The 19,363-nt window shown below is 36.1% G+C and overlaps 2 protein-coding genes and 1 gene segment (V, D, J or C); 1 reads left to right on the top strand and 2 right to left on the bottom strand.

Annotated features, from left to right (window-relative positions):
* The window catches only part of LOC306863410 (Ig kappa chain V-III region MOPC 63-like), a 773,265-nt gene that overhangs the window by 693,690 nt on the left and 60,212 nt on the right, over positions 1-19,363 (bottom strand).
* On the bottom strand, positions 2,027-5,063 carry lyrm1 (LYR motif containing 1). Of its 2 annotated transcripts, none has more exons than XM_079406754.1 (5): positions 4,673-5,063; positions 3,642-3,800; positions 3,498-3,558; positions 3,339-3,370; positions 2,027-2,828 (listed from the first exon to the last, which is right to left on the bottom strand). In XM_079406754.1, the coding sequence occupies exons 2-5, from the start codon at positions 3,789-3,791 to the stop codon at positions 2,715-2,717; spliced, it is 357 nt and encodes a 118-aa protein (XP_079262880.1). In that variant the 5' UTR covers positions 3,792-3,800; positions 4,673-5,063; the 3' UTR covers positions 2,027-2,714. The 2 variants fall into 2 exon arrangements, with proteins under 2 accessions (XP_079262880.1, XP_079262879.1); XM_079406753.1 differs by having other exon boundaries at positions 2,202-2,828; positions 4,515-4,674.
* LOC306863407 (DCN1-like protein 3) lies at positions 6,772-18,770 on the top strand. Of its 2 annotated transcripts, XM_079406741.1 has the most exons (4): positions 6,772-6,959; positions 8,553-8,624; positions 12,866-13,425; positions 17,470-18,764. In XM_079406741.1, exons 3-4 carry the CDS (start codon positions 12,992-12,994, stop codon positions 17,951-17,953), a joined length of 918 nt encoding a protein of 305 aa, XP_079262867.1. In that variant the 5' UTR covers positions 6,772-6,959; positions 8,553-8,624; positions 12,866-12,991; the 3' UTR covers positions 17,954-18,764. The 2 variants fall into 2 exon arrangements, with proteins under 2 accessions (XP_079262867.1, XP_079262868.1); XM_079406742.1 differs by lacking the exons at positions 6,772-6,959; positions 8,553-8,624 and adding an exon at positions 10,605-10,860 and having other exon boundaries at positions 17,470-18,770.

The following is a 19,363-nucleotide window of genomic DNA, read 5'->3' as shown; positions in this document are numbered from 1 at the left end:
ACTTGTCCTTCTGTGTTAGACTAACCAGGACTTGTCACAGCATCACATATGATATTAGTGCTCTTTTGTTGGTTTGATTGCGTCTATTGTGTTCATTTGTAAGTCACTTTTGGATAAAAGCATCTGCTAAACGATTAAATGTAAAATGTAAATGTATAAATATTTTTTTTTTAAGTGTTTCTTTAGTAAAAACTAGCTACTGGTTTCCAATTGTATCCTTCACTTGTTCTTCCATCCTTCCGTCCATATTAATTCTCTCTCTTTCTCTCTCAGAGGTACGTGTACTATATCACTGAGGGTGTTTATGGCCACATGCTGACCCCCCAGCCACCAGAGCAGATCACTGCTATCCTGAAGCTGCTACCCAGCCGTTGCCAAGGTGACGAGCGGAAGATGCAGGAGGATCTTCTGGAGGAGGTCCAGAGAAACTATGAATTCAACCTCCGCAAGAGCATTGGTATGACACACAACACCAGTTATGTAGATCATGTAGAAATAGCAGGTAACAGTAAAGGCTGGAAAACACTACAGAATGTTTGCCCAGATTTTTGTCCCGGTTTACTATCTGGATCAGTCGATGTGCCAGTCTGCAGATTTATTAAAAAAAAAATATTTTTTATTATGCTATGAAAATAGACTAAGAAGCTTCAAACTATAACTAAAACAACTTTCCCAATTTGTTCACTTTTTTGTGAAAAAACAACTCATTCTGGCATCTAATTCATGTTACTGTCTTTTTTAGCCTGAATCACTTCCTCACTTGTATATCGCTTTTTAAATAAGTCAATAATCACTTTCTTTTTTCTAGTTGATTATATCCTGCTAGATCCAGCGGAGCGAGAGCGTCTGTCAATCTCTGCTGTCCCCCGGCCTTTCCCATCCCGTGTCATTCGTGCACCAGTTCCCTGGTTCGAGATCTACCGAGAGGCTCACAGATGGAGAACCTCTGCACCGTCAACCCTATGATGCTCCGTGTACAGGATCTCTGGATGAGCAGGTTGGCATCTCTACAGTGTTGGCCAAAATTAGTAACACACTTGTAATTTCACCTGCTAAAAATTTTTTTTAAGTCAGTTATTTTTTATCTTTTGCTGTATTGTGTCAGGAGGAAATATCAGTTTACATTTCCAAACATTAATTTTGCCATTAATTGTATTAATCCAGAGATTTTGTCTGGCAACAGCCAGTGCTCGACACAGAGATCTGATCTGATCATCATCCAGTCTGTCTGGAGTAACATGAAGAAACAGAACAAACTGAGACAGACTAAATCCAGAAGAACTGTGGCAACGTCTCCAAGACGCTTCAAGAAACCTTCCTGCAAAACTACAGTACTGTTAAAAGTTTTAGGCACTTGTGTAAAAATGCTGTAAAATAAGGATGCTGTCAAAAATAATGTCATAAATAGATTTTCTTTATCAATTAACCTCTGTTAGCTAAATTTAGTTAAGTATCGTTTATCGTTATTTCTCCTCTTTTCTACTACTTGTTTCAGTTTTTTATAACCATTTCTTACTATGTGTAAGTTGTTTTTTAATATGTGTGTTTGGCAGTGTTATTTCTTAGGACTACTGTCGTTTGATTTGTATGTTATTTATTTTAATTTTAGTTAAATTATGTCAGAATTTATTATATCGGTTTAGGTCTTTTATTTTATTATTTATATATATATGTGTGTGTGTGTGTGTATATATATATATATATATATATATATTTGTTTTTTTGGTGTTTGGCTTAGTGTTATATTAGAATCATTATTATACTCTTACACCTTTTGTTCTTTAATATTTTGAATTGTTTCTAGCTTTATTTTTAGTTTTTTCATTTAAATGTTAAGTTTTTAGCTCAACTTTTAGCGCAGCTTAGCATAGCTGGTCACTCCACAAACTACATGCTGTCCATCGAGCTGGCCTCGGACAAGCCGCAGAAACACTGGATCAACCGCGGCGTTGCCTCTGCCAACTAGACAACCGAAAGTGTGCATTTATGCGTTTACAACACGCCAAAAACTGATCAAATACAAGACAACAGCACTATCGTTAAGTTTAATACAATTGAATAGAATAATAAAACAACGGTGCATGTTAACATAACCTCGATGCCACTTAAATCTGCAGAGACAAACCAGTTATAGGTGTAAATTCAAAATGTGAAATGAATGACATGAGAAATAATAAACTTTAATTGAAATACAGCTAGATACTTTAAATGCAACTTTATTTGAGACCTTTATACAATGCAGCATATGACAAATATAATAAATACACCTTTAACATCAAATAAAACAGCTCACATTAAAGGGATAGTTCACCCAAAAATGACATTTCTGTCAACATTTATTTGCCCTCATGTAGTTCCAAACCTTTCTTCTGCAGAAGATGATATTTTGAAGAAAATACCACCACTGACTTCCATACTATTTTTTTCCATTCTATGGAAGTCAATGGAGACCAGCAGCTCTTTGGTTACCCATATTCCTCAATATAACAAGAAAGAAACTCATACAGGTTTGGAAAAAAATGAGGGCACGTAAACGATAGAATCTTTGGGTGAACTATCCCTAATATAACAATCATCATGCTTTGCACGGTCAGTGAGCATAACTTCACTATGATCTGTTTCATAATGCTGTCATTTTAGCTAGAAATAACATGAACAGACAATAATTTATAATGTTCCTGGGTGCTTCTGAACACTTTAATAGTCTGTGCGTGTCAGGTCTCATCATGAGACTGCAGATACACCGGCTTGGCTTGTTTCCTCAGTCTCTGCTGAGCTCGCAGCTTTCTGCCTTTCTGAGTGGCCAGACCCATCGGAGGAAGATACATCTGAGAGAGAAGATATATGAAATATTCTGTGTGAATCTCATGGGAACGGCAAAGAACATGTCCTGCATCAAGTAAGATTTCACCCCAAACTCAAAAGAATAGACAAAGGATTTTTAGGATCATTATGAATGAACTATTACTTGCATTAAAGTTAAAAACACATCTATGGAAGATTGTTTCTTGCATAGAAAAAAGGTAATTGCAAGCTGTGAATTGAACCATTCAGACTTTTTTCTCACAACTGTGAGTTTATATCAATGATATGACTTTTATTTCTGAATTCTAAGTTTACTTCTCGCAATTCAGTGTTCTTTGTTTCCACTATGGAATAAAAATTTATCTGACAATTCAAATTTTTCTCTCAAATCTGTCTTTTTCTTTTCAGAATTTCAAGTTTATTATAAGCAATTTGCGAGGAATGTGACAGACATTTTTTCACGAGATCATATTCTGTTTCCAAATATAGTAATATTATTATTAGTGCTTATGATAATATGTAGAGATACTTACTGGTCTAGGATAGGGGTTCCTATAATGCAGTCCTGACATGAAAGACAGAAAACAATCATTTTAAGCTGGTCACCTGCTGTTGGATAACACCAAACATCTGAAAATGATTCATGAAAAAGGACATTAAATTGCAGTAACTATTTGATATAGGATGCATACCTATCTCTATCCGAGCATCACACTCTTCAATGCATCTCTTGATTGATTCTGGGTCTGTTATCTGTAAAAGAGAGAAGATATGAGAGAATGTGACCGATATGAGACCTACAGCAGCTCTTCCGGTGATCTGAGGTCAGTCCACACCTGCTGGTTCTGTCTGAAGAGGGTTCGAGCCTCCTGAGCAATATATTTCCTCTCGGAGTCAGTGTCGTGTGGAAGAGCAGATTGCGCTGTCCAGCTGCGTGCGATGCGCAGGACCCTCCTGTAGAGAGACAGCACATCTGAACGAGACATCCGGACCACCTGTGAACACCAAACACAACAATACAGCAAATATATGAATTTGACATTCTGTAATGACCGTATGCATACTTTCACCTTTGATCAGCTCTCTAGGATTGCAAAAATAATTTTAGATTTTCCACACATATTTATCCTTTCTCTTCATTTGTAATGCTCATAATTATTTAGCTGGACAATGCATTAAATGAAATTAGAAAAGAATGCAAAACAAAATATATACACTGAATAATAATGATTTATATATACATGAAAAGTTCATTCAACAGATTAACAATTCTCAAAAATCATGCTTTTTCAATGTGCATTCCAATTAATCTCAAACTGCTGTTGGGTTATTTTGATTAGGTTCAAAAATAACTTTTAAAAAACAGCTAACTAAGACAATAAAACATGATTGCATAATAAAAAAAAAAGTTATGTTTTTGGAAATAAACTTCATATATATCAACAGTTATGCAGCTTGCATTAAATATCTGTCTTTGTATATACAGAATAATATATTACATGATTATTTCAACAATAACGTGTGATAATTGACTAAAAATTAATATATGATTTAAAATTCATTTATATGATTATATATATCTATAGAGACCATTGTACACAATTATGCAGCATAATATATAAATAACAATATTTTTAATCGGCAATTATGTTAAAATCGTTATTATTCAGTATAAAATATCATTAATATACAAAAAATGTGATACGAACGGAAATCTGCAGCATTGCGTGACCTCTGTGTTTGTTCAACTAAATACATGTCAATAAGGTTTGCGATATATCTGACATTATAATAATTAGTCTTTTCGCTTTATTCAGTAGGAGTCTAGCTGCTAGTCAGCTCTACTTCCTGATGAAATATATATTACCTAAAGCGTGATTAGATCAACACAGCTTATGTGAGCACTTCCGCACTCCAGCGTCCACGTGCTCGCGAGCATGACGTCTCGAACTGCGGGGAGTTTTGTTTCGAACGAGTCCTTAACGCTCTCACGTTGCGCAGTCAGAGATGTTTGGGCGGCTTCTGCGCAGACTTTCTCGAACCCAAACACAAAGAGAAACTGCGATCAATCAGCGGGAGATCCGCGTCTCTGTGGTTCCGTGCGGCCGCATCCAGTCCACAGCGATCCTCTCAGACCCCCAGCAGCGTTCCAGAGGAGTACGGGAGCTGGTAAAGGCGGAGGTTTTACCGGAGCCGGTGTTACGGTTTAACTGGTTTCCGTGTTATCTGGTGACCAGCTTCCTGGTTCAGGTCCTTCGCTCCAGATGTGATGGACGACCGCAGCAGATTCGCCGATTCTGAAAGCACAAACTGACGTGATATTAAGTAACACACACACACAGAGACAGGCAGACATACATAGCCTACACACACACACACACAAGCAGGACAAAGGAAGTCTTCCTCAATGGTACACTTCAAGTGGTTGAATTAGATTTTTAGAAATGTCTAATAATTGTGAGCAATTCTAAAGCAACGCAGATGTTTTGTGGGACATTTTCCCCATGCAACCTCTTAGTATGAAAAATGAAATGGGTAAATAACTTAAAGAATTGAAGATTTTTAAACAATTTTGTGCTACAAAAGAAAATGTAAACAAATGTGATTTTATTATTACATGGTGTCAGAACAGTTTTTATTTAAAGGCAAGCACTGTATGGAGGACCAAACCTGCATAAATTAAATATGAATAAATTAATGAATGAATAAATATATTAATTAATAAATAGGTAAATAAATGTGATAATAGGAAAATAAATAAATGACTTGATAAAATAAATATAATTAATTTGTAATAAAATATTTTTCCCCCCTTAATTTATTTTCTGCTTTTTTGACATTTATACATTTAAAAAAAAAACTTAACTTTTATTTTTTCACTAATTCTTTTTAATGTATTTTTATTATTTATACATTTATTTTTCGATTTATTTATTCATTTATTTTTACTTTTCCGTGTGTAACATCACATGGAAATGAGGAAGGTGGTCCTTGTGTAGCTTCAGTGCATCATTGGTTGAGAGCTCACGCGTCGCATCGTCAGGCCAGCTAAGCGATAGAGATGAGAGTTTTCAAAGAAGTTAGCTCATTTAAGTTTAGTTTGTTTAGCCATCCTTCATAATATTCATCCAGGTTCTTTTCTGTAATCATTGGACTATTATTTGGGACTTTTATCACTTCCATTTGCTTAACAGTAGCATTAACGGTTAATGTTCTGAATATGGGTAATACACAACAAAATAATAATCCTCCTATTAATATGGCAACTCCTAAAAACATTCCCAGTTTGGCAAACCATGCTCCCCATGCTCCAAATTTCAGATCAAACCAATCCCAAATTTGTTTGTCTCTTCCGGCATTTGCTGTAACTTCAGCCCTTAATTTTTTTTTATTTTATTCATAACTTCACTAAAAGTAAGTTTAACTGCACATTTTGTACTTTTTCTCAGCTATATCCTTTTTATATTGTGAATAACACATTTTTTTCTCCTGACAGCTAGCTGAAAGTGTGCTTTTAAATAAGCCTACAATGTTTGAAACTAATAATCAGGGCATAATTGCTATAAGAACGGAAATAGCCAATAGGCTCCTTACTATGACTGGCAAGTTTTTTTTATTTAAATTTTATTTACTTTTTAGCATTTGAATGCACAGCTATTTTGTACATTAATTCAACAGTTACTTTCTTACACAGATGACCTGTCTCAGCTCTGTAGGGTGTGTGTGTGTGTTTTTTATTTTATTTTATTTTTTTTATTTTTTTTTATTTTTTTGCTGGCGTCTCCCAGCGCAACTATTTTCAAAACCCATGCCAAACACACTTTTATTTTTTTTATTTTTTTTCAGTAATTCAGCCGCTACGGGCGATCATAAAATTAATTTGTAATTATTACAAGAATGCCAAAATCGTGTAATGAGCAAGTGTATATTAAGACAGCTTAATATCACGTCAGTTTGTGATTTCAGAATCGGCGAATCTGCTGCGGTCGTCCATCACATCTGGAGCGAAGGACCTGAACCAGGAAGCTGGTCACCAGATAACACGGAAACCAGTTAAACCGTAACACCGGCTCGGCTGGAGGGGGGATTAGCTTTAGCTTTAGCATGACAGCAGGGATGCGCCGATTCCGATCCATTTCATCATCTTTCCACAGGTAAATCAACACAAAACACCTTCACATCACATCTCTGCTGCCTTTCTGTCCAGAATCGACCAATTTTAGAGTTTAAATGAAGCTTAGTGTGTATAAATGAACCATCCTCATCATCTGAAGCTAACCAGCTAAGATGCTAACATGATATCAGCTCTTTAAAACACTTTAACTGTCTCGTTCACTTCTTCAGTGCTCAAATACAGTCACATATTAATATATCACAACTATCAGTATGATTCTAGAGCTCATTTATGTCGAATATTTGTTGTTTTTACTATACAGACGGACATTTAATCGTAATTTAAAGGGAAAGTTTCTCATTTATACCGATAGAGACTCTAGCTGTGGCTCAAATCTAGTGAGTTGCTTACAAACGCAGCATTATAGGAATCAAATATCCTAAAAATGCTGCATATAGATGGCTTAAAAATGGTGTATGTATAATTTAGATGCCTGTGATGGGCAAAAAATGCTGACAGCATCTGTCTATTTCATAAATAATAGTCTATATGAAGTGAACATGACTGTCATAATGTCGTTTATGTAAAAAAAATGACATTTAATGTAATAAAACTGTCCTGAATTGATATTAAACATGCGTTATTCTCGCTAACAAAGAAGTACCGTGTTTTACAGTGTTTAACCATGGTATTCTTTGAAGAACCTTAGGGCAGGGGTTTTTAAACTGGACTCTGGGGGAAGAGAAAATATTTAATTTGAAAGAAATTTATGAATGTAACTGAAGTAGTGTAATTTAACTAGATAAATAATAAAAAGATTCAAATTAAATTAAAAAGGATAAATTATAAACCAATGGAACATTTTTATTGAAATTAATAAACATTAGATTAAAATAAAAATAAATAATTAAAATATATAAGATTTAAATCTGTAAATAAAAATTAGATTAAAATAAAAATAAATAAATAAAATATATAAGATTTAAATCTGTAAATAAAAATTAGATTAAAATATTAGATGAATGAGTAAATTAAATTTTACAGTACTATAATAAATCGTTGTAATAGAAGATATATAAATAAGGTTTTAAAAATGTATAATATTTTCTCATAGTGCAAATTGCAGAATAATGATATTTGGGGGGCCATTGCATCAATAACACTGCATACCTTACCTGCTTTATCTGATTCTGCTATTAGTATATTTTTGGATAATGCAGCACATAATGGAAGTAAATTAGGCTGCGGATGCTATTGGGTGTTGATTATCAACCTACAAATGTGAATTTGTTCTCGCTCTTGACCTTTGACCCCAGCTGCTGGCCACATCCTCGTCAGGTGTGCGTTGCTGTGACGATGACCCCTGTGGGGTTATACATTTAATCATGGCATGGTCACAACAGCAATCCAACACCTCTAATGTAACCCAGCTCCCATCTACCCTGTTTTATTTAGGTTACCTCGCGGGTATTGTGTTGTTGAGCGTGAGGAAACAGTTTCCAGTCTTGTGATCGAGTGTGTGAAAGTGTGTCGGAGGACTGAGGTGTGTTGTGTAGATGCTGCAAATGGTGGTGTGTGATATTTCTGTGTGCTGTATCATTTTGTAATGGCTCTTTGGTCTGCTTGTGCTCAGGCTAGCGGATGTTCCGGCCGTCTCCATGGAGTTTCCTCAGATGACACGTCGGTTCAGTGCTCAAGGATTTGGGTGAGTCAGTGCGTGCCACACTACTACACCACATGTGTGTGTCCTGATCCATGGTGATGCCGTCGCTCTGAGCCCGTTCTGCTCACCTCACCGCTCATTATTCTGCTGATAGATGCTGATTGGTCAATGCAACGTTGCGGTGTATGTCACAGCATCCATAGAGACCAGCTGTTAAGGTTAACTTACATGTCACCAAGGGTGACGCTTCACTTAGATTAAAGGTTTTAATGAACATTTCTGTCTTTGATATTTTTAATATGGAGCAGCAGCTCAAGACCGCTGTGTTTTAAGAATAACAATGTCCTTTATTTGTGATGTATATAAAATTATAATTAAGAATTATTTATATAATGTAAATAGTCTACTTTATAATATTGTATGTATTCTCTCATAAAACGTTCTGCTTGTTTACATTACTTCTATATTTGCATTCTATATAAAATAAATGAAATTAAGTGAATATTCGGCTTTATAATTTTGTAAATAGTCTCTCTTGTCTACATTTATTCTGTATAAATATAATACATAATTACCATTAATAATTATTAATGTGAGGCAAAGGTAGAAGGTAAAATTGTGTAATTTTGTAAATATCCTCTTTTAAAATGCTCTCGCTCTATTTAAATTCTGTATAAAATCAATTAAAAAATCTAATTAATTACAATAATAGTATTGTATGAATATTGATTGTACTCTATAATATTCCATAATTTTGTAAATAGTCTCTCATATATGTATATTCATTGCAAAAAAAAAAATGTAATTACAAAAAATAAACATAATTATTAATATGTAATCTCTCTAATTCTTTATAAAATAGATAAAAAACAAATATACATTATTATATTTACATTATTATTATTATTAATGATTGATTTAAAGTAAATATTCTACTTTATAACTTCAAATAATTTATCTTATAATTGTAAATTAGATATATCTCCCATTCTAATTATATAATAATTATAGTATGTATAACATACTGTCACAGCTAAAGGACATTGTTAGGTAAAGGTTGTAATTTGACAGCACATCGTCGAGAATCTTTGTATTGGATTCCTCACTTGTCTGATTACGGCAATAATTCATATTTGATACATTCTGTAGTTTGTTACAATTACATGGTTTTGTTCATTTATTTATGTTTCAAAGGCATAACATAATGTTGCTCATAAGTAAACGGTGTCTCACGGCTCTTCTGTGCTTGAGAGAATTTTTTTAATTTGTTTTTTTATTTAATGTTTTTATTTAATATTGAACACATAAACAAAGGCCAGAAACCCACATGATGAATTATGGACACGCATTGTTCTCATTCCTCTGGAGACACAAACGGCTCATTATAAATGTGTTATTCTGAGAACTTCAGATGGGATCCCCTGATGTTTAGCCAGGTCTGTGCAACTCGCCCCGGCCTAGTAACACAGTTTATCAGTACGTTTGCTCCCGTCGTGGTGGAAGCATTTATGAGTTCATGTTATCATGTAGCCAATCAGAATGCGGGAGGAGCGGAGGCTGCGAGAATCACTACACATGCCATCATACACTGATTACTAGTTCAGCAACCACAATGAATGGATTTCACCACACTGGTTAGTTAACGTCCTGCCCTGCCTCTGATTCACTGGCAGGGTGCAGTTTACCACACATAGTATTACTGGTTTTCTTTGTTTGGCCGGATAAGATTCATACAAGACTATTCAATATCTGCTTTTCCAAAAAGAAAAGCAGAATTTAAAAAAAAATCACAAGTTAAGAAAACAGTTCAAGAACAGGGATTGTTAACCGCAGTGAGATACGGCAACGCTCTGTGGAAGGAAGTGAAGCTCAGGTTCATCTAGGGTACTTTGTGTTTGTGTCTTCGAAAAGAGGAACAATATACGTGCAATATAGATTCATCTGATCATCATTGTTCTGTGGAAGTGGGATGAAAAGGGTTGTGAAAACCTTCAGTCTCTTGACGTTCTTTCTTTGACATTTACACTCAGCAAAATTAAAGCCAGAGGCACACTGCACGATTTTAGCAATCCTGTACGATCATTGCAGATCACACTGTGCGACATGGATCTAATAAACTTGGCTACGATGTGTGTAGACTGTACGACGATGACACCTATTGACTTAAAGATGCACGTTACTATAGAAGAATAAAACGTCATCAGCATGCGCTTTAGCAGTTGTAGTTTTTATGTGTGCTGAGAAAAGTGGACACGCCGAAAGAGGAAGGGAGTTTGAGGTAAGCAGTTTTATGTTTTAGCGCCATGTCGCGTTGATTTCATGTCTTTATTGGTTGGTCAGTAAATGTGGATCGTAGCAGCAAACACAATGTGCGATGATCTTGCTGTATCGTAGGCAGAGGCGGACGGTAGTGAAGTACTGTCTGTAGTTTATCAGAGTGGGGTTTTTTTTTTAGAAAACTGTACTTCACAACATTCCAAAGCATAATATAGTACTTTTTACTGCACTGTGTTTCATATTAAATATCAATTAATACTTAATTACATTAGAAATCTATTACTTTCTTTCTTTTACTCAAGCAAAAGTAATTCAAAGATTTACTTGTTCAAGAAAGTACTACATTTTTAATGTTCTTAAGTATTAAAAGTAAAAAAAACTTTAATTTATGAAATGTAGTGCAGTAAAAAGTATGAAATGATACTTTGGAATGTAGTGAAGTAAAGTTTTCCAAATACTTTCCAGGTACTTTTTAAATTTACTTGAGTAAAGTAAAAATACGCCTCTGATCGAAGGCTATCTTTGACGACGGCCGTCTTTGAAATACTCTCTCTCTCACTGTACGACACAGGACCACCGTTTAGGAGCCACGTTCACAGAAATCGCCACAATGCCAATCTTTCGTCCGGGACAGCCGAAAACCGTACTTCATATGTGACCCTGGACCACAAAACCAGTCATAAGGGTCAATTTTTTAAAATTGAGATTTATACATCATATGAAAGCTATATATATGAATAAATAAGCTTTCCGTTGATGTATGGTTTGTTAGGTAATAGGACAGGGGTCTGCAACCTTCAACGTCAAATGAGCCATTTTGGCCTCTTTCCCACAGAATAAAATTCACAAAATATTTGATCCCCAAATAAAGATAACACAGCATATAGCTAAAGTTTTATATTCAGTTATGTTACAGGGCAGGGCAGTAGCAATCATTTCAGAAGTGAGGGGGACATTAATGTCAAATGTAGGAATAATAATCATAATTATTATTATTAATATTTATGTGTGTATGATTGACCAAAAAAATCTCTCTTTTAATTGGCTAAGAAATAAAATACACTGCTGGACAATAAACAATTTGTCTTCTATAATATTTTTTATAAATATTTTACTAATGACAATTTTATGGTTATGATTGTACAATGAGTATATATAGGCCTACTACAAACACTTTTCCATTTTTTATCACAGAATAAGGCAGGACATATATTTTATAGCTTCTGTACTGTAATTCATGCTGTCAATTACTACTGTATAATTCATATTTATTACCTGGAGAAGACTTGAAAACATACAAACCATATCGTCTTCACGTTTCATCAGTTAAGTTTTATGCGTGTTATTCAGCTTAGCTGCAGCGATAGCAGGATGCCTGTCAAGAGTTACTATTACTTCTCATATGAGTCCGGAAACGAATGAAACATATCCAAAATGACGTGACTATCTTTTCTCTTTTCATTTAAATCTAGATTTATTCACATTGGCCCTTGAAAACCTCTACTTTAACACACTTGACCAAGAAAAAGTACAGGGGAAGAGTTTAGGTTGTATTAAAAGTCGGGGGGACACCCACGCTACAGGGAGCCACCGCAGAGGGATGAAAGAGGGGTTGCCGACCCCTGGGATTGGACAATATTTGGCCGAGAAGCAACTATTTGAAAATCTAGAATCTGAGGGTGCAAAAAAATCTAAATATTGAGAAAATCTCCTTTAAAGTTGTTCAAATGAAGTTCTTAGCAATGCATATTACTAATCAAAAATAAAGTTTTGATGTATTTACAGTAGAAATTTACCAAATATGATCTTTACTTAATATTCTAATGATTTTTGGCATAAAGAAAATTAGATCATTTTGACCCATACAATGTATATTTTGCCTATTGCTACAAATATACACCAGTGACTTAAGACAAAAAGTCACAAAGTCATTAAAGTCATAAGTCCCAAATTTGAGTGATGCATTAAAGTGACTCACTGTTTGATTCTCTGTAATGAATCTTTAGGGCATGGTGACTGCTGTCCATCAGCCAGAGCAGCGGCGTCTAGCAGGGGCCGTCTGGACCTGAGGGAAGACCTCCGAGAGGAGACGCGGGCGGGACCACCAATACGGGAACGAGAGCGAGAGAGACATGGGGCAGTGTGTGACTAAATGTAAAAACCCCACATCCTCTCTGGGCAGTAAAAGTGGTGAAAAGGATGCTGGGAAATCGCACAGTAAAAAAGGCGGCGGCGGTACGGGCGGAGCGCACAAGGAGGAAGTGGCCAAGTCCTCCACCGACGTCATATTCAATGGCACCAAAGTGTGCGAGGTGACAGTGGAGGGCACCACGGCTCCGGCCGTCTCCGCAGACGTGCGGCGGGAGCAGGGTGCGCAGGACGGGGAAGGAGTGTCACTCGCTCGGATCGACGAGCTGTTCTTGTGTTATAAGGATGAGCATGAGGATGCCATCCTGGAGGAGGGGATGGAGCGCTTCTGCAACGATCTGTGCGTGGATCCGGCCGAGTTCAAAGTGCTGGTGCTGGCGTGGAAGTTCCAGGCTGCTACCATGTGCAAGTTTACAAGGTGAGTTTCAAGAGTGTTTGAATTTATTATAGGCCACGGTTCAAAAGTTTGGGTTTGGGGTAAGATCTTTTTAATGTTTTTGAAAGAAGTGTCTTATCACCCAGGTTGCATTTATTTGATAAAAAATACAGTAAAAATGTGAAATAGCAATTTAAAATCTGTTTTCCATTTGAATATATTTTAAAATGTAATTTATTTCTCTGATCAAAGCTGAATTTTCAGCATCATTACTCCTGTCTTCAGTGTCACGTGATCCTTCAGAAATAATTCTATGCTGATTTGCTGCTGAAGAAACATTTATGATTATTGTCAATGTGGAAAACAGTTTTATATCATTGCAGCTTCATATCTTTGTGGAAACGGTGATATGTTGTCACTTTCAGGATTCTTTGAATGGAAAATTGAAAAGAACAGCATTTATTTGAAATAAAAAAATAATTTTTGTATCATTATAAATGTTTTTACTGACACTTTTGATCATTTTAATGCATCCTTCATGAATAAAAGTATTAATTTCTTTAAAAAACTTTATTGAACTTTGAGCTTCATAATAAAATTCATCCAAGATGGCAGGTGAAGCACATTATTTGTTTGTGTGTACTATGTTTTTACGCTATGGAGGGTATCTTTCAGTATTTATACTGTGCAGTTGATTACCGTATCCCACAATGCAATGCACAGAGCTTGATCTTCCGTTTAATGTGCAACAGAAGACCTGGAAGTGACATGAATCATCATTTGTAACGGTTCTTTCATCATTCAACAGTCAAAATTTAATTATTGTACCATAATACACTTATATTGCATTCTGAATAGAGTTCTACAGCATATCAATGTGGATATTATAAGGGTCTGAGGGAAAAGATGGAAAAAGTAAAAGTTAAGTTCAAAGGGGAAAAAAGTAAAAAATGTGTTTTCCCAGTGTTCTTGTTGAATAGCGGTGGAGTGAGTGATCATTAGTCACTGCAGTTCCTCCAGAAACTGACGCGATGAAGCAATCTTTGCGAGTTTCTAAGTGTTGCAATGACGCTGTTTGCAGTCGAGTGTTTGGCAGTTGTTTTTGTTTTCCCATTATTTATTTGGCTTTAAAGTCCGCATGAAATCAAAATGTACATTAATTTGTTAGTGCACATTGTTAGTCTCAAGGTGAACAATTAATCTGTGCAAGTTAATTCTCTGAAAACAATTGTTTGTCTTGATAATCTTTAATGAAAATCTGACCATCTGCTTCCACTGTGGGATGGCGTTCCTTCTCTGACGTCAGCTCGACGGCTTGGGCGAACCACACCCCTCCAGCCTTTAGTGAGAGACCGAGAGGAGGAGCGCTAAAATAAAGCCCCGCCTTCTATTCAATATTTCAATTCAGCTGGAAATGTCACTACACTGAAATAAAGTCGGCAGCAACTTTCGGTTCATGCGGACTTTAGTATTCAGTGTTGGGGTAATGCATAATAAGTCATTCAAGTTATGTAAACAGATTACTTTTATTCAAGCAACTAGAAAAGTTATGCATTTCTTTTTAATTTTTCTTTTTAAAAGAAAATATCAAGAGTTCCTTTTTCAAAAAAGTAACGTCAGTTACTTTGTTTTCCCATTTATTGACTGACAGCTCTGCTGTCCTCGTGTTGAGAGAAATCAGGAGTAACGGAGGTGTTATGTGTGCTCTGACCATGATATTTACTGTAGTTCTAGACTAAATGTGAACATGCATTTACTCATCTCACCTGCACAAAATCAGGTTCCGTATTCATTAATTTTTCAGCTGTGACCTTTACTGTACAGACTTAACATTTCCTTCAGCCTGTGGTGTATTCACAGTTCAACTGTTCAGGACAAACAAGGGACTCATGCACAACTATCACTAAACAAAAAAAACACAGCTTTGGATCGTTCTGGTAACAACACAGTATTAAGAATCAAGTGTATGTAATCTTTTGAATGGGGTCATTTTTATAAATTCAACTATTTTCTCTTGTGGACTATCTAAACATTTTTTATGTGAAATATCTTATTCAGGTCAGTACTAAATAAACAAACAATAACATGCATTTTGTATGATCCCTCTTATTTTGGTAAAATAATTAACATTTTGCAGATTCTGAAAGGTGTATGTAAAGTTTTTACTTCAACTGTATATATATATATACACACACACACACACACACGCATATATATATATATATATATATATATGTATATGCACACACACAGAGTCATGGCCAGAAATATCGGCACCCTTAGTAAATATGATCAAAGAAGGCAGTGAAAATTAATCTGCATTAATCCTTTTGATCTTTCATTTAACAAAATGCGCAAAAATCTAACCTTTCATTGGATAATGAGAATTTAAAATGGGGGGGGGATATCATTATGAAATAAATGTTTTTCTCAAATACACGTTGGACACAATTATTGGCACCCCTAGAAAATTCTTATGAGTAAAATATCTCTGAAGTATATTCCCATTCATATTCACAATCTTGAGCACTCCAGGGTGATTATGAACATGAAATTATCCAGCCATGGCTTCCTGTTTCACAGAAATATAAATAGCAGGGAAAACAAAGCCCAAATTCCCTTAATCATCCGTCACAATGAGAAAAACCAAAGAATATATTTCTGATGTGCAGCAAAAGATAACTGAGCTTCACAAATTAGTGAAGTGGCTTTAAGAAAAGAGCTAGAGCAGTGAAAATCCCCATTTCCACCATCAGGGCAATAATTAAGAATTTCCAATCAACATAAAATGTTATGAAACTGCCTGGAAGACGTGTGTCTAAATCGTCCTAATGCACGGTGAGGAGGAGAGTTTGAGTGGCTAAAGACTCTCCAAGGACCACAGCTGGAGAATTGCAGAAAATAGTTGAGTCTCGGGGTCAGAAAGCCTTAAAAAAAATGGTCAAACAGCTCCTACATCACCACATGTTGTTCGGGAGGGTTTCAAGAAAAATTCTCCTAGCTCATCCAAAAACAATCTCCAGCATATTCAGTTATCAGACAGGACTGGCACTTCAAATGGGACTGGCTTCTATGGTCAGATGAAACTAAAAAAAGAGCTTTTTAGCAGCAAACACTCAAGATGGGTTTGGTGAACACAGGGATAAAAGGTACCCCATGTGTACAATGAAATATACTGCTGTATTTGTGATGTTGTGGGCCTATATTTCTGCTGGAGGTCCTGGACATCTTGTTTAGACGCATGGCATCATGGATTCTATCAAATACCAACAGATAAAAAATCAATAAGTGACTGATTCTATTAGAAATCTTATAATGGGTCATGTTTGGATCTTCCAACCGGACAACAATCCAAACACAAACCTCAAAAACAACACAAAACCAAGCTTCTGCTGGCCATTCCAGTCCTCTGACCTGAACCCTGTAGAAAATGAGTGAGGTGAACTGAAGAGAAGAAGCACCGTCATGGAGCTGTGAATCTGAAGGATCTGGAGTGATTCTGGATGAAGGAATGGTCTCTGATCTCTTGTCAGGTGTTCTCTAACCTCATCAGGCATTATAGGAGAACATTTATAGCTGATAAACTGACAAATGGAGGTTTCAAAAACTATTGAATAAAAAGGTGCCGTTAATTGTGGCCAATGTGTATTAGAGAAAAACATTTATTTCATAATATTTCCCCCCATTTTAAATTCTTATTCTCCAATGAAAGGTTAGATTTTTGTTCATTTTTAAAATAAAAGATCAAAAGGATTAACAATGCTCTTGAGAAGATATACTAAAATGGTTGCCGAAATGTGAGGGGTGTACTCACTTTTGTGAGATACTGTGTGTGTGTGTGTGTGTGTGTGTGTGTGTGTATATATATATATATATATATATATATATATATATATATATATATATATATAATATTCCAATTATAATTGTTTTGTATCAGGATTCATTATCAATTAAATTCTGAACAAACCCTGCCCTGTTGAATATGGTTTCCACTGTAAATCCGCAACATTAAAGAAGTAAAATGTGTTGCAAACGTCAACTTTAAAATCCCAGCCTAACATGTTTTGCATTTGTGTGTCTCAGGAGGGAGTTTGTGGATGGCTGTAAGGCGATCCAGGCCGACAGTATCCCGGGGATCTGCTCTCGGTTCTCCATGCTGCTAGAGGAGTCCCGTGGAGAAGAGAGTTTCAAAGATCTCTACCGCTTCACCTTCCAGTTCGGGCTGGACGCCGAGCAGGGCCAGCGCTCTCTGCAGCGCTCCATCGCCATCGCGCTGTGGCGGCTCGTCTTCACACTGGACATGCCGCCGCTGCTGGAGCACTGGCTAGACTTCCTGTCGGAGAATCCCTGCGCCGTGCGCGGCGTCTCTCGCGACACCTGGAACATGTTTCTGAACTTCACGCAGAGCATTGGCCAGGACCTCAGCAACTACAGTGAGGATGAGGCCTGGCCCAGCCTGTTCGACTCCTTCGTGGAGTGGGAGATGGAAAGACGGCGGAGAGAACAGTCAGAATCTGGCGCCGCCGAGACGGACTGCGAGGCTGCATCCGTGTGGCCGGGATCTTGAGTGCGGCTGTGTTTGGGATGGTGGTGAATTCTGGACGAGGTGTTTCTGAGCCCGTCACTCTCCATCCTGATTTGTGACTCTTATTCTAATTATTGTTATGAAATTTTCCGGTCTTACCGCATTGGGCATCCTGGTGCGCTCTCTGACTTTTGTTTTAATGAAAGGGCTCCAAACAAATAGTTTTTTAAGCACTTTTATTTAAGTTATTGCTATTGTTCATTTTATTTGTTTTAATGTTCGCATTTCATCCAGAGCGCTAATATTTTGGGATTGACCAACACGCCAAAGAAAAGGGAATTCTGTCAGCTGCCTACCGAGTTCGAACACACACACACACACACACACACATATACATATATTTATGCACGAAAGAAACCCGCACACACACATGCCAGCATTAACGCTGCAGGGGACGTGTTTTAACGGTTATTTTTGTTGAGGTGTGTGCAGTGGTTCTGTTTAACATCAGACTGCGGTGATTGATGTCCTGAAGTCCTCAAAACCTAATTTCTCATGTGCTTCCCTAATCCTTTCTGATTTAAGTTTGTTCTCATTCATGTCTCCTCTGATGCATTCATTGGTTCTGCGATTCTCATTTATTCTCAGTGGTCAGATGTGTGTGTGGGCGTGTGTGTGTGAGTGAGTGGGAAATACAGATTCATTTGCAGTTGGACGTCTGCTGTGAGCTTTTACTTTTATTTTACAGTTTACATAATTTTTTTGAATTCAAAGTGATTTCATTTCAGTCTTTTGTGTCTGGTTTTATATAAATGAAACTGTTTATAATTAATAAAAATGTGTTCAACATTGGACATGGATTTTATCGTCTTTTTGTGCTGTTCACTTTGCGTTGGATTTGTGAGAGATTCACTGTTTGATCTCTGATGATCAATGAATCATCTGACCAGAGAGGATGTGGATCTGTGGAGTATTTTTTGTTAAAATCAGACATTATTTGTACTATTTTTCATGTCCCTGTTACATATGTTGTATAATATAATGTATATCATTTTTTTAATGATGGAATATATATCATTGCATTATATCAGTTAGATATGTGTGGATTTGACAACTTCATTTATTTATTAAGAAATATTCTAATATTTATTTTTTACTTTCCTCTAATCAGAAATGAAGAATTTATTATTTTATTTGATAATCAGTATATATATGTGTGTGTGTCTGATATTTTCACCCTGTTAGTCTGTAAATCTTCAAAAGTGATTTCCTTTATGACACCAGCCTTCAGGAAGTGACATCGTTTTGGAAGGAAAACAACAATCACAGTGAGTATCATCAGTGTATTATCAAACAGAAACAGGTATGGTAATATGAACATTTTAAAGATGGTTAAAAACACTATTAACTTTAGTTGACACCTTTATGAAAGATAACTCAATGAACAAGGGT

The sequence above is a fragment of the Barbus barbus genome (assembly GCF_936440315.1).
Source record: "Barbus barbus genome assembly, chromosome: 44".
In the NCBI taxonomy this organism is placed as follows: Eukaryota; Metazoa; Chordata; class Actinopteri; order Cypriniformes; family Cyprinidae; genus Barbus; species Barbus barbus.
This window is presented reverse-complemented; position numbering and strand designations above follow the sequence as displayed.

Excerpts from the sequence above, each read along its gene's own strand:
- LOC306863407 (XM_079406742.1), top strand. The coding sequence starts at position 12,992 with ATGGGGCAGTGTGTGACTAAATGTAAAAACCCCACATCCTCTCTGGGC. Across the intron at positions 13,426-17,469 it reads ACCATGTGCAAGTTTACAAG|GAGGGAGTTTGTGGATGGCT; the intron begins GTGAGTTTCAAG and ends TGTGTGTCTCAG.
- lyrm1 (XM_079406753.1), bottom strand. Across the intron at positions 3,371-3,497 it reads TGATGCTCGGATAGAGATAG|GACTGCATTATAGGAACCCC; the intron begins GTATGCATCCTA and ends CTTTCATGTCAG. Across the intron at positions 2,829-3,338 it reads GGAACCCCTATCCTAGACCA|ATGTATCTTCCTCCGATGGG; the intron begins GTAAGTATCTCT and ends CTTCTCTCTCAG.